This window comes from Neocloeon triangulifer, unplaced genomic scaffold (genome assembly GCF_031216515.1).
Source record: "Neocloeon triangulifer isolate White Clay Creek 2 clone unplaced genomic scaffold, ASM3121651v1 ptg000011l, whole genome shotgun sequence".
Taxonomy (NCBI): domain Eukaryota; kingdom Metazoa; phylum Arthropoda; class Insecta; order Ephemeroptera; family Baetidae; genus Neocloeon; species Neocloeon triangulifer.
The window spans coordinates 4,562,685-4,577,487 of record NW_026775553.1 but is presented as its reverse complement, the minus strand read 5'-3'; the positions used below and the strand labels follow the sequence as shown (position 1 = coordinate 4,577,487).

At 38.6% G+C, this 14,803-nt stretch overlaps 2 protein-coding genes across 3 annotated transcripts; one reads left to right on the top strand and one right to left on the bottom strand.

Annotated features, from left to right (window-relative positions):
* The first annotated feature begins 204 nt into the window (after positions 1-204).
* LOC132195965 (tetratricopeptide repeat protein 27) lies at positions 205-8,316 on the top strand. 2 transcript variants are annotated; one of them, XM_059618296.1, is made up of 16 exons: positions 205-429; positions 5,035-5,139; positions 5,201-5,435; positions 5,495-5,840; positions 5,898-6,034; positions 6,088-6,200; positions 6,258-6,324; positions 6,383-6,496; positions 6,552-6,647; positions 6,708-6,830; positions 6,889-7,062; positions 7,116-7,268; positions 7,329-7,490; positions 7,546-7,915; positions 7,976-8,076; positions 8,129-8,316. In XM_059618296.1, the coding sequence occupies exons 2-16, from the start codon at positions 5,099-5,101 to the stop codon at positions 8,252-8,254; spliced, it is 2,358 nt and encodes a 785-aa protein (XP_059474279.1). In that variant the 5' UTR covers positions 205-429; positions 5,035-5,098; the 3' UTR covers positions 8,255-8,316. The 2 variants fall into 2 exon arrangements, with proteins under 2 accessions (XP_059474279.1, XP_059474278.1); XM_059618295.1 differs by having other exon boundaries at positions 205-435.
* A 259-nt stretch (positions 8,317-8,575) lies between these two features.
* LOC132196177 (protein KTI12 homolog) lies at positions 8,576-9,528 on the bottom strand. The gene is made up of 5 exons (XM_059618644.1): positions 9,522-9,528; positions 9,236-9,468; positions 9,121-9,183; positions 8,990-9,061; positions 8,576-8,599 (listed from the first exon to the last, which is right to left on the bottom strand). The coding sequence occupies exons 1-5, from the start codon at positions 9,526-9,528 to the stop codon at positions 8,576-8,578; spliced, it is 399 nt and encodes a 132-aa protein (XP_059474627.1).
* Positions 9,529-14,803: the final 5,275 nt, after the last annotated feature.

Genomic DNA, 14,803 nt, shown 5'->3' with positions numbered 1-14,803 from the left:
CAACAATTTTCACATATTATTATTATTATTGCAATTTATTCGCGCGTCGCAAGCGCGTCAATCGTCAAACAACACCTGTGTCGCCATCTCTCGCCGATTTAAAAAAACTTGTGCGATGAGGAAGTTTCACAGAGTTGTACACTCTGTGGGAAGTTTTAGAAAGATAAACAAAAACAACGTGTGCCAAACATGTGCTCGATTGTATTTTTTTATTTTGAATTCCGACCTTTAAGGGCCCATTCAGACGTTTCTTAACAAAGGGCCGAGAAATCGAAGGATCGCTTCGTTTTTCACAAACGGCTGAGTTTTACTTCGAGTTTCAGAATCCGAAAAGCGAACACGAAATGATTGAACTCGGCGATTATATCACTCTTCTTGAGAACAGTCTTCTTGACAGCGTGGATGTTGACAAGAAGAATTTAACTGAAGGTGAAGGTATGCAAATTAATATTTTCTATGTATGTATAAAATGTGCATTATGTACATTTTCAGGGTTGCTTGATAAAAAAACATTATTTATGTTACTGTATAATTGTCGTGTTTTTTTTTTTTTAAATTAAATAAATAAAGATAGAGTATTTATTGAACACAACTAGGTGTACAACGGGTGTCTAAAGCTAATTTGTCTTCCTAAAATTAATTTTACAATTAAGCTTGTTTCGATAATTATTACAAAGTACAAAATTAGTTAATTTTGATTTTTGCAGCCTCTCTTAGGCTTAGTTTACGTTCATTACATTCAAGAATATGATATTGTGAACATTTCTTACCGCAGTGCTTGCATTCACAATCTATTGTCGCTTGAGAATGAAAATTTTTATTCTTACAAAATAAATAGTGGTACCCGTGACAGGCAAATCTCGTAAACACTTGGCGATCACTGAACATTGCACATTGCCAATTTTTATTCTTCATAGTTTCTGTCTCGTAGAACTCATCACATATCTCAAGTTTGTTTAAATATTTAGACATACAAAATTTCTGGAATGCTTCAGTTTCAGTTAGAGAATATTTTACCTGTAAGTCCGATACAAAGAGATCAGTGTCAACTAATTCATACACAAATCTAGATCTAATATACTTGGACAGTCCTAAAACTCTTTTTAAATATCTTGTTTTGACTTTTTCAAGATTTTCAAAATCAGTCTTTGTTAGGAAAGGCCATATTTCTTCAATGCCGTAGGACGCAATTGGGGAAATTTTTAGATCAAATAGCTTGTGTGCTGTTTCAATGGATAATTGTTTTAGTTCTCGTATATTATAAGTGGCCAGCAATGCAGCTCTTGTTCTTTTTTCAATGTGCTTTCCAAAAGAGATTCCTGATGGTTGAAAAGTAACTCCTAAATATGTAAACTCAGCAACTCTCTCTATTTCAATTCCACCTAAATCTAGGCGGTCACTTAATGCATATTTTCCTAGACCCTTATTTCTGAATTTCATGAATTTGCACTTTTCCAAGTTAAGTTTCAAACTGCGTTTTAACAAAAATTCTTTCATTCTGGCTAAAGCAATTTTCAAGTCACTTAATTTTTCTGAGGTTAAAACAATATCATCTGCATAATAAATGGCTTTCACGTTTGGCAAATCTCGTAGAATATTATTTATATCAGCTAAAGAGTAATTGAACAGAAATGGGGACGTGCATCCCCCCTGTCTTACCCCATTTGATTGTGTAATAAGTTTTGATACTGTTACTCCATCTACTATTCTCAAGAAATTTAAGTCTAAGTTGTGAGCTAAATAATTTAACTCCGTGAACGTTAGCTTCTTGCTTTCTATTAACTTCTTAAAAATAAACGCCCTATCTATTGAGTCAAAAGCTTTACTTACATCCAAAAATAAGGCATATAAGGGTGATTTCTTCTTATAAACTGTCTCTTGAATGTTATTAACTAAGGACTTAATTGCCTGTAAAGTGGATTTTCCTTTCACAAAACCATATTGATTGCCTGGAATCTCGTGAATCAAAGATGAGTAGATACGTGCATGCAGTACACGATCTAACAGATTGTAAAAAGCCGAACTAATACATATTCCTCTATATGAATTTGTATTTTCCGCGTCCCCTTTTCCCTTATACAAGAGTTTTAGATTTGACTGCCTCCATTCCTCTGGACATGTTCCTAGCTCCAAGCATTTGGTGAAAAATTGCGTTATTTCGGGGAGTAAGGATTCAACAAGTAGTTTAATATTTTCATTCTTCACTTTGTCAGGTCCAGGGGATTTCCCGTTTTTCATTTTCTTTAATGCTAACAAAACTTCTTCTTCCATAATAGGTGAAAAATTTATATCATTTCTGTAATCTACTATCATCTCTTTCAGATTTAACGATTCATTTTCACTCAATTTTTTCTCGTTGAAAATTTTTTCAAAATTGCACTCCCATTCATCCATCATTATATTGTTTGTATTGTAAAAACTTTTGCTCAACTTGAGAATTTTATAGCACTTGTTCTGCTCCGCCTCTTTTAAAATGTCCAACTCCTTCATTTGCACAAAAGCGTTCTTCTTCATTTCACACATATTTTTGTAATTTCTTTTTATTGCGGTATAGTGCGGTAATAGAATCTTGATTATACTAGTTACATTTAAACTTTCAGCCACTTCCAAGCACTCTCTCCATTCGTTCAATTTCTGTTTTAATTCGTAGCATTCAGAATCAAACCACGGTTGACTAATCCGTTCAGTTTGCCTACGAGGAATGTCGGCCTCTTTCATAATATTTATCATATTTTTATAAAACTCTTCAACGTCCCCCTTTTCCAGATTTGTTTTTAGAATATTTTTATATTTAGTCTCAATAAGCTCTTTAAGTATGTTTTCATCTAATTTAAAATTTTTCTTATTCAAAGACATGTCCCCATTTCTGTTCTTTTGTTTTGTGAAATTAAATTCTATTGAAATAAAATTATGTTTTCTTATGGTTGGGCAAATTTTAAAATTTTCGGTGTAAATTTTTGGCCCTTTGAAGATTAAATCAACCACACTATGACCATTACTACAGTCGTAGGTACATTTATATGGATATTCATTTACTATTGTCAGACTGTTTTCCTCAGCAAAATCAAGCAGCGAGTCAATTTTTCTGTTTTTAGTATCCAGTCGGCAATTAAAGTCTCCAGCCAAAATGAAATTTTCAAAATTTTCAACATATTTAAGGATTGAGAGAAGTTCATTAGTCACTGTTGTAGAACGTATCTTCGGATTTAAATAGCATGTTACTACTGTAATGTCATCAAAATTTAGAATTATGAAGTTTTCCAAATATTTCACATTTAGTAAATTTCCTAACCTAGAATTAAAATACACGGAAATTCCCCTCATCGGTCGCCCTGCCTCCTTTTGTGAAGCTAAAACTTGCCTTGAATAAAAACCAGGAATGTGAAGTGGTTTCTTTAAAAATGTTTCCGTGAAAAGAAGAATATCATAATTTTGCAGTTCTGTTGCAATCGGAGATTCATATGCTTTCGTAAGACCTTCACAATTCCAAAGCCCTAATTTTAAGTTACTCACGTCGCTGTTTCGACAAGGGAAATCTATAAAGAAAGTTTCTCACGAGCACCACAGTTGCGCTTGCTTCTCTCCCTGGGTGCAACAGTCTGCGAATTAGGGGCATCATTTAGCTGCTCTCCGTCATCCGGCTTCCCTCCAGTCTCTTCTTCTTCCTCTCCGGCCTCCTTTGGGTTGAACAAATTCCCACAGTTTCCCCAGCGTTTGGAGACATACTTGTTGTACAGATGAACAGTGACAGGGACATCTCGAAGTTCTTCGTACAGAGTGTCCAAGACCCAGAGGCGATGCAGCCTGTCCATGCCACTGCACATGTAGGTCATTGCAATCTCATCAGTCTCTTCCTCTCGAATGACTTGGGCCAGCTTAGCAAATGCAGTCTTCACTCCCTTTAGGAAAGGCTCAGGTGCTTTGTGCAACTTGTGGGGGGACCTCATTTTAGTTACCACGTGAAACACAGTACCGTACTTTTCAGTCTTCTCTCTGATGATTCCGCCTATTTCAGTCTTTCCCGGCTCAGCTTTCGGTTTGCCCACCGCCGCCGTAACCTCTTGTGCAGCCCCCATGCTGGTCCAGAGATCAGAGGCTATGGCATGTGCCTTTATCTCTTGCTTGGCATCCAGTAGACTGACCCCTTGATGTTCAACAAACTTGACCTTGGCTCCCTCCACTGCGAGCGACTCATCATTCTTCAGGGCCTCATCGAGTTGGGCAGAGCGATCGATGTATTGGTTCACGCAGGGTGTGTCATCAGCCTTTGTCAGAGGAGCAATTGGTGGATAATAACCTCTCTGATACCTGCCGTGAAATTGCCTCCGTCTGTTATCTGTACCGCTCGACTCATTTTCTGCATTCTTCTCGTAGAAAAGGACCTTCCGCTCAAGCTCCCTCAGCTTAGCCTCGTGCTTCTCATCTCTCTCCTTCCAGGACAAACGTTCCTTTTCGAATTCCTCCTGCATCAAAGATACTGTTTTACTGAACATTTCGCCAAGTTGGTCATTCTGAATTTTGAGCTGATTTGAGAATTGCAGCGTGACATGCTGGAAAACACGCTGAATGATTTCCTCCAACGTTACTACAGCTCCCGGAGGAGCCGGACCTCCTGCGTAAGTCTGTCCAAAACCTCCTGAGTTGAGAACTGGTCCATTGTTTCCATTTTGCAGAGGGTTTGGCGCCATCTCCTGTCCGGGGGTGGGTGGAGTTCCTTCGGGCCATGCTGGATGATGGAATTTTGCTCTATTTTCTGTATGTCCGTAAGAAGGGCCACAATTTATGGGTGGCTGGGCAGCGTACCCTTGTGGTGACCTCCACGGCACATGTGCAGATGCCATGGCCTTCAACTCAGGGAAAAAAGGCGAAATTAGACACACGACCCTCCTAAACCAGTGTTTTCCTTACTGAATTTGTGTTAAAAAAAAAAAAAAAAAAAAAAAAAAAAAAATTAAATAAATGTATAGATTTAATTTAAAAATTGACATATAATTGAATTCAAATATGTAATTTTATGAGCTATTTTATCTTTAGAATTGACGTGGTTCGACGAAGATTTCTCAACAGGCTGTTTTGAGAAGTTGCTTGGTAGTGAAAAATGCAAAGAGTTTTTGGAGTCCATAAATTTCACAAGTGCCGGTCTCGTCATATTTTATAATTAATTAGGAGTTTTAAAATTGATCCCTAACTCTTCTTCCAGCGAGCTTGAGCTTTTGTCCATTGGAATTGCGAGTCTGCAGTACTTTGTCGAGCTGAACTGGACAGGTCCCAACGTGACCGACACCCTGGAGTGGTTGACGGATAGGAAATCTGAGGTTAGGCTTGAAATGGAGCTGGACGCTGAAAGTCTCAGCCCACTCGTCGAGGGCGTCCAATGGCTGCTGCTCGCCCGCTCCATCCTCGTCCGCAACTGCACAAACTTCTCCCACTTCAAGGTCATACCTACAAATGTAAAGTTATTTCGATTTAAATATTTTGTTCTAAAATCTTGCAGATGTTTTCGATTTGGTGGGGTCTGCGATGCGTTTATGCCCACCAAAGCGTGCTTGAAGAGCCGTCAAAAAGTTTGCATTCCACTCTGGAGGACCTCCTGTCTCTCATGGCAGACTGCAGTCCGTGGATCTCGAGGCCCCACAATGTCAAAACGCCAGAATCAGAAGAGACGCCTGAGCCCCTTGAAGGGGTCTTTCCTGAGCTGCAGAATCCAGTGTGGCGCCGAGCAAGGTCCCTCTTCTGGACGGAAGCAGCGCACTTGAGGCTGCTCTACAGCCAAGTGCTCAAGGCGAGGGATTGCGTTGAGCAGGCACTGGACGCTGCAAACATGCAGCTCTCCCTCACAGGTGCCTATTCCTAATTATGTAGCACATCACATATAAATTTATTTTGTCATTCTGAAGGTGCCATGGGAAGACGAACACATTTCCAAGTGAAAGAAATTGCCCAACTGACCCTGAAAGTGGACAAGGTCTCTCTGGCTTGTGACCAAAACGGCAAAGTTGGCTTGCCTTCGGACGTGCAAAAGGAACTTCCTACAGTAATATATGCTCTCAATCATTTTAAATAATTCTTTTCAACAATCGATTTCAGGACCTGAAACTGGATGACGACTTGCGACTTCCGCAAATTCACTTCAGCGTAGAGGACGCTGGGAAATTCCCCAAGCTCACCCCTGTTGAGCAGTGTGTGGTTCTGGCCTGCTTGTAAAATTTTTATTATTCCCGTCTTGACTTTAAAAGCTAATAATGCAATCTCTCCAGCTCGCATGTTGTCAAGTCGCAACCAAAGGACGCATTAGCCGAAGAGGAAGTTATGCCTTACCTCAATGTAAAACATGCATTTTTATTTTTTTTTAAATTGAAAAATTTTTTCTTTAAAATTTCAGTGTGTTTTGTCAAACCCTCTGGTTTGGTCGGTCCAGCTTTTGGCTCTCTTGGCGCGGTGCAAACTCGAGGCAAGTCACCGCCGAACTATCGAAAGGTCCATGACCCAGGCTCAGGTAATTATTACCAAAACATATTTTTGTTAAATATTCACATTCAAAATTGATAAAGTTGCTGGCAGACTGCATTTTCAAGAGTAATCCACCAGCAAATGTTCGCTCAGAGTTAATATACGCTTCTTTTTTGCCTCCGCACTGGAAGATACAGGTAAAAACTGACTTTACTTCTCACTCGAAAAAACTAATTTTGATCATTAGTTTTGTAAAGGTTGAACTCGCAAGTCTGCTGATCAGTCTGGGAGCAATCAACAGCGCCTTGGACATTTTCCTCCGACTGCAGCAGTGGGAAGATGTTGTTGCTTGTTACCATTTGTTAGAATTGCGCCACAAAGTAAATATTCAATATCTGCATAAGAGAATTGTCTAAAATAAATCCAAAATCTGAACAGGCGGCTGAGGTCATTAGGGTGGAAATCGCAAAAAATCCCAGTGTAAAATTGTACTGCATGCTCGGAGATGCTTCTGATGATGTGACCTGTTACGAAAAGGCCTGGGAAATGTCTGGTTTAAAGAGTGCCAAGGCCCAGCGCCACTGGGGATTTTACTTCTACCACAGAAAAGATGTAAATTTTAAATTTTTATTAACTTGGTTCTCCTAAACAAAAATCGTATTTAGTTTGACAACGGAATTTTGCATTTGGAAAAGTCGCTCGAGTTGAATCCTTTACAACCAACTGTGATGAGTCGATTGGCATTCATGTACCTGGAAAAGGAAGACTGGCGGAATTGCGCCAAAGTGTACAGACAGTTATGCACTTTGGACGGAGAGGTACAATTTTATTGATATCAAATTATCTTGAAATTTGTCAAATTTGATCATTTTCCGCAGAATTTTGAGGCGTGGAATAATTTGGCCAAGGCTTACGTCAAGCTGGGGGAGAAAGCGAGGGCCTGGAAGGTTCTTCAGGAATCGATCAAGTGCAACTACGAAAACTGGCAGGTGTGGGACAATGTGATGGTGGTCAGCATTGACTGCGCTGAGTACCAAGAGGTACCAATCATCTTTATTATGTATTTAAAACTGTTCCAACTTAATTTTCCTTCAGGCTATCAGAGCTTACCATCGCCTTCTAGACCTGAGAGGCTCTCACGTAGACACAGAGGTCCTGGCAATCATTGCTAAAGCGGTCATCGAAGACCTGCCAGACAACCACGGCATCAAGTCGGGCAGACTTCGTAAAAAGGCCCTTGAGTTGTTTGGTCGCCTCACAAGTGTTGTTCCCAACGAGGCAAAGGTTTGGCAACAGTACGCCCGTCTGTGCAGCAGTGGTCCAGATGCTGCAGCTCCCGTCACTTTGGAGAAGTTGGTGCAGTTTCTACAACGGGCTCAGCGGTGCGCAACCCAAGCGCCAAACTGGAGCCGCGAAATCAAATCTTGCCAGGAGGCAGTTGAAATAATGCTCAGTCTTGCCGAGAGTTAGTTGAAAACTATGCTAATTTTATAGAATTATTAAAAAAAAAAATGTTTTCTTTCAGCATGTTTGGAGTTGTGCAGCAAATTTAACAAACCGGCTGATCAAATCAAAATCCTTGCTTCGCCTCGAATGGCAATGAAGTCAATGCAGACAAAAATAAAAGTATTATAAATTTTTACATCTCTTGATTAAAATTCACGTTTTATTATTTTAGATGGAACATACTGATGCAGTTACTGGACAAGTGCAGAAAGAGATTGCTGAAAGTTACAACAAGCTTTCATCAAAACTTGAAGAGATTGTAGAAAAAAATAATTCTTTGCTAGCCAAGAATTTTTGAATATGTAATAAAATCACTTGTTGGCAACTTTATCAATAAGCTTCTCTATTGAAATATATCATTTGATAGTTTTTCTTTCTTAATCATTTTTCTCCGGATAAACAATTTAAGATAGAGTATTTATTGAACACAACTAGGTGTACAACGGGTGTCTAAAGCTAATTTGTCTTCCTAAAATTAATTTTACAATTAAGCTTGTTTCGATAATTATTACAAAGTACAAAATTAGTTAATTTTGTAACCATTATTATTAAATATTTTGGAGAGAGAAGCAATTTGGTAGAAATGGTGTTTGGTAAACTATATTCTAGCTATGGCCAATCAGCTTACAATTCCAAGTATTGACTGAAAGGATGGGAGACGCATATATTTGATCTATTCAAAGTTTTTAAAGAAAGTGAATATTTTTTCAATGATTTGACAAAATTGCCTATTTTTAATTGGTTTCATACTTTGGAATATTTGAATGTGTTTTGCATGTTATTTCAGGTGATATATGGAATAAAATTAGCTGATTAGCCATAGAATATTTTGTTGTGTGGCAATTCAAAATTTTCAATATTTTACTCAGGTATATATTATAATATTTTTCTGCATATTGTATAAAAAAATTTACACCTTCAAATTTTCAGTTAAAAACTTGCAAAACATTTTCTCCATCTCTTCCACCGCTTCTTTTGAGTTAGCAAACGTTGGAGGATTTTTCTTAATGAAATTCAAAAATTGCGTCTGTACTTTGAGCAGCTTTGCTTGAGGAACAACACCCTTGGTGAAGATTTGCTGACCCCCTTTTTGGCTGAGCACTTTCTACAATTTAAAGTTTTTTAATTTTCAAATTAGCTCTTTTTTTATTTTTGAATTCTTACTTGTGTCACTTCTTTTGTAATTTTTTCAATGTCGCACATCACATTACTTGGCAGGTTGTTCATCTTAAACAATAATAATAAGAACAAGGGTGCAAGTTTATTATGGTGGGTTTACCATGACTGTGGACTGGTTCGCCTTGGCAGCTCTGCCCTCCAGGAGGCACTTGGCGATCGAGTCAAAATCAATATCCTCGTCCGATTGAACCATGAAAAGAGGCGAGTCCCATCTATTCTTACTGTCAGGACACTCGTACCGCTCCAGCAGGTTGTCAAACTCGGCCTTGGTGTACTGCCGCCTGTCCAAACCAGCTGAACTCAAATTCCACTGCCAAGCATCTGTCTCCACAACTTCACATTGCACAACACAAAAAGTTTGCTTTGCTGTCTTGGACACACAGTACAACTCATAGCGAATACCTATAGTTTTTGTAGAATATTGTATGCATAAATTTTATCTTGAAAATATCGAAAATATCATATTGAATATCTTACTTTTTAAATAGTTGCCTGCGTCCACAATAACTATTCGATTTTTGCTGAGGTTTCTTAAATTTTTATGGAAAATAATTTAACATCAATTGACCAATTTATTATAATTTCTTTACCTTTGAGTTTCCGATCTGATTTCCCCTCGAAGCAATTTTTCCTTGTTTGACACTGCCGCATAAACAGTTGATTTAATTAATAAATGAGGTTGAAATATTTCAGTGTTTAATACCTTGAAAAAAATTATGAAAATCTGCCGGTTTATTGTTTATTATTTTATAAGAAGAAATCACCCTTATATGCCTTATTTTTGGATGTAAGTAAAGCTTTTGACTCAATAGATAGGGCGTTTATTTTTAAGAAGTTAATAGAAAGCAAGAAGCTAACGTTCACGGAGTTAAATTTTTAGCTCACAACTTGGACTTAAATTTCTTGAGAATAGTAGATGGAGTAACAGTATCAAAACTTATTACACAATCAAATGGGGTAAGACAGGGGGGATGCACGTCCCCATTTCTGTTCAATTACTCTTTAGCTGATATAAATAATATTCTACGAGATTTGCCAAACGTGATAGCCATATATTATGCAGATGATATTGTGTTAACCTCAGAAAAATTAAGTGACTTGAAAATTGCTTTAGCCAGAATGAAAGAATTTTTATTAAAACGCAGTTTGAAACTTAACTTGGAAAAGTGCAAATTCATGAAATTTAGAAATAAGGGTCTAGGAAAATATGCATTAAGTGACCGCCTAGATTTAGGTGGAATTGAAATAGAGAGAGTTGCTGAGTTTACATATTTAGGAGTTACTTTTCAACCATCAGGAATCTCTTTTGGAAAGCACATTGAAAAAAGAACAAGAGCTGCATTGCTGCGGCCACTTATAATATACGAGAACTAAAACAATTATCCATTGAAACAGCACACAAGCTATTTGATCTAAAAATTTCCCCAATTGCGTCCTACGGCATTGAAGAAATATGGCCTTTCCTAACAAAGACTGATTTTGAAAATCTTGAAAAAGTCAAAACAAGATATTTAAAAAGAGTTTTAGGACTGTCCAAGTATATTAGATCTAGATTTGTGTATGAATTAGTTGACACTGATCTCTTTGTATCGGACTTACAGGTAAAATATTCTCTAACTGAAACTGAAACATTCCAGAAATTTTGTGTGTCTAAATATTTAAACAAACTTGAGATATGTGATGAGTTCTACGAGACAGAAACTTTGAAGAATAAAAATTGGCAATGTGCAATGTTCAGTGATCGCCAAGTATTTACGAGATTTGCCTGTCACGGGTACCACTATTTATTTTGTAAGAATAAAAATTTTCATTCTCAAGCGACAATAGATTGTGAATGCAAGCACTGCGGTAAGAAATGTTCACAATATCATATTCTTGAATGTAATGAACGAAAACTAAGCCTAAGAGAGGCTGCAAAAATCAGAATTAACTAATTTTTGTACTTTGTAATAATTACTGAAACAAGCTTAATTGTAAAATTAATTTTAGGAATACAAATTAGCTTTAGACACCCGTTGTACACCTAGTTGTGTTCAATAAATACTCTATCTTATTTCATTTTGATCCGCTCCGCGCTCGCTCTCATCGCATCGCGCACGCCGCCACGCATTCGGGGGGCTCGGCGGACATTATTCCCACGATCCCTCACGCTCACTCTCCAACTCCTCTCTCCAGGACACACTTGTCAGGATGGTCCGGAGACTCTGGCTGAACTCTAGGCGCGTTGGGCCGGCTCTATCCCTCGGCGGGACGGAGTTCTCCGGCCGCTGGATTCGCAAAAGCTGCACGCAGAATTTTCTAAGTCCCGCGCGCGATTTTCCGTAATGTACATTGTTTCGGCGCATTGTGTGAATTTTGCGCAGAAATTCAAATTTTGGCCAATCAGAGGCCGCCCCCAGCAGCACGTCATCCCTCCAACTCATCTGTTTCTCTCCCAATTGCGTGGGCGTGGGAGCTCAAAAGAGGAAAGAAAAAAAACAATACAGACGAGTCGTGGTAAATAATAATTTGGCTTTAAAAAAAGGTGCAACTGAAGAAGAAGTTGTTCAGAAACGTCAATTTTATGTGAGTGTTTGTTGTCGTAAAAATTAGGAATCAAATTATAGATCCCCTTTATCACATTACTCTACGAGCAAAATATTTTTGACTTTCATTTAAATAGCATTATTCAATACCTCTCTAGTTTTTGTGTGTAATTGGAAGTGGGAGTATTTTTTCTAATATCTCCTTGTAGCTTGAGAATAATGTTTTGTGAAAATAATATATTAAATTATTTTATTTATCTTTTTATGAGCTACAGAAAATTTTTTGTATTTTCGTTTTGTAATTTTTTATATTACTTTACATATTCCGTATTTTAAACTAGTGAGACTTAGCATTAGCTACGTCCTCTTTGACAGCTTGACTTAGGTTTCTCTGTCTTTTTTAGGTTGCGCCTTAACTTAAGTGGCTTTCGGATTCACTTTCTTTGGAGGCTTTGGTTTCCCTGAGGTGATCTTGAATCTTCGATGGTCGACCATTGGAATTTTCGATGCATCGAAATGGAGCACGAATAAGAAATTATATATTATATCTTTTAGACGAGACTTGACAAAGAGGACTTGATATAAGAGTGCGAATGCGAAACCTAAAAGAAAAAAGACAGAGAAACCTAAGTCAAGCTGTCAAAGAGAACGTAGCAAATGCAAAGTCTCACTAGTTCAAAATACGGAATATGTAAAGTAAAATAAAAAAATTACAAAACAAAAATTCAAAAAATTTTCTTTAGCTCATAAAAAGATAAATAAATTATTTAATATATTATTTTCACAAAACATTATTCTCAAGCTACAATAAGGAGTTATTAGAAAAAAATCTCCAACTTCCAATTACACCCAAAAACTCCAGAGGTATTGAATAATGCTATTTAAATGAAAGTCACATATATATTGCTCGTAGAGTATGTGAATAAGGGGATCTATAATTTGATTCCTAATTTTGACGACAACAAACACTCACATAAAATTGATGTTTCCAAACAACCTCTTCTTCAGTGGCACCTTTTATTAAAGCCAAATTATTATTTACCACGAATCGTGTGTATTGTTTTTTTTCTTTCCTCTTTTGAGCTCCCACGCCCACGCGATTGGGAGAACCAGATGAGTTGGAGGGATGGAGGGATGACGTGCTGCTCTGGGCGGCATCTGATTGGCCAAAATTTGAATTTCTGCGCGAAATTCACACAATGCGCCGAAACAATGTACATTACGGAAAGTCGCGTCCCGCGCTGCGCTTTATCTGCTGTTTCAACTGCCAACAGCTCACTCCTTTTGGGGCGCCGATCTCTTCCGCCGCCGGAGAAGATCTGGAGGCTCTTTTGCACCTCCCAACGAGGCGGCTTTTCTTCTCGACGAGCAGGGAAGATCTGCGGTGCTCCAACGCTGGATGCTCTCGAAGCTCGAAGTTCCCCGGAGACTCTATCTCTCTGCAAGGCTGATTCTGCTCTGCGGCGATTTGGCTCCTCCCTCTGGCTGCAGGATCCGCTGCTTGGATAGAAACATTATTGCATCGGACTGATTATTGCCAGACTGAGTAGGGAAACCGGCATAGCCTCCGGCCGCCCTCCTCAGCCTGACCCGCAGGTCAGCCTGGTGGCAGCCCTTGCGGGCCGCCGGGGGTCTCCGCTCCCCGCTCCCGAAGGAGCCGGAGCAAGGAGTGCGCCGCTTACCGAGCGGCTCGGGTTTTTATATCATTTCTTCTCATTTGCATAAATCGACGATCTTGGGAAATCGGAGACCCCTAACTCCACCTTTCTTCTAGAAGGTTCTCGAACTTTCCAATGCTGTAGGTATAGGAGACGATCACACTCCCCTCTTGCCGCACTCTGATTGGCCGCCCAAACTCCAGGGGGCTGGCCGAAGCCGCAGCGCCCGCGACACGTCGCCACTCGCCTGCATAAGAAAGGCATATTAAAAATCAGCGGAACTAACTTTCTCTTCCCACTCCTTCTCTCTTGCTGCTGGCGCCGGCGCACAGAGCGCCCCTCTTCCGCTGCAGCCAACACATCAGCTGGGCACGAAATTAAAGCTAAATCCTCGGCAAACAAATCGCGGCTCTGATCAGAGCGTGGACATCCGAGAATTCGCGCTCTTTAGTGGCAAAAGCAATTCCAGTACCCAATGAGCGCTGGCCAATGGCGGCTGCGCCCAGGTGGAGAAACTGGAGAACGCTTTTTTCAATATTGTTTTGGAAAATCGGCAAAAACGTGTCTTAAATGAATTAATATGAAATTTTTGCACCTACCGAGGTCTAGTCCATGAACTGGGCAAGGTATCCGAGTGGCCGGCATGCCGATCAAACCCCTAAATAGGCTCCAACGGGCGAGATACGGCGGCCGAGCACTCGAAAAATCAGCGAGAGCTGTCCGTCGCCGTGTGTGCTGCTGTTTCGTGTGCCTCCTCCTCTCGCCAGTCTCGCCGTCACCCAGCCGCTGCAAGTGCAATTGATATCTCGCGATTCAAGCAGGGAACTTTTTTGAATAATAATTTTGTTGCCCAGTAAAAAATAATAAAATTTTCCAAGATGTTAAAAGAAGAATTTAGACGTATTTTGATTAAAAATTTTATTAAAAATATCAACCAAGAGCTGAGTTATAAAAGGGTTTGTAAAAATAATTTGCATAATTAGGGAGATTTTTTAAAACGATTAAATAATAAATGAAAATGTGCATCATTAACTGCTCCTTCTTTTTGTTAATTTAATCTTTCATGTCAGAATTTTATTTCCCAATGTTTGGAGGCTTCAAACTCAAAATTTAACTTTTTGAACACCAAAATAATTTTTGGGAATATTTTTAACAATTTATTTTATTTCCTTATTTTAAGACGAGTTGGGATCTAAATTGTTATTAATAAACATTTAGCCGTTTGGCATGTGATTTTTCTAATGAGAAAACGGCTAAATATTTATTTGCAAAAATTTAGACCCAAACTCGTCTTAAAATAAGGAAATAAAATAAATTGTTAAAAATATTCCCAAAAATTATTTTGGTGTTCAAAAAGTTAAATTTTGAGTTTGAAGCCTCCAAACATTGGGAAATAAAATTCTGACATGAAAGATTAAATTAACAAAAAGAAGGAGCAGTTAATGATGCACATTTTCATTTATTATTTAATCGTTTTAAAAAATC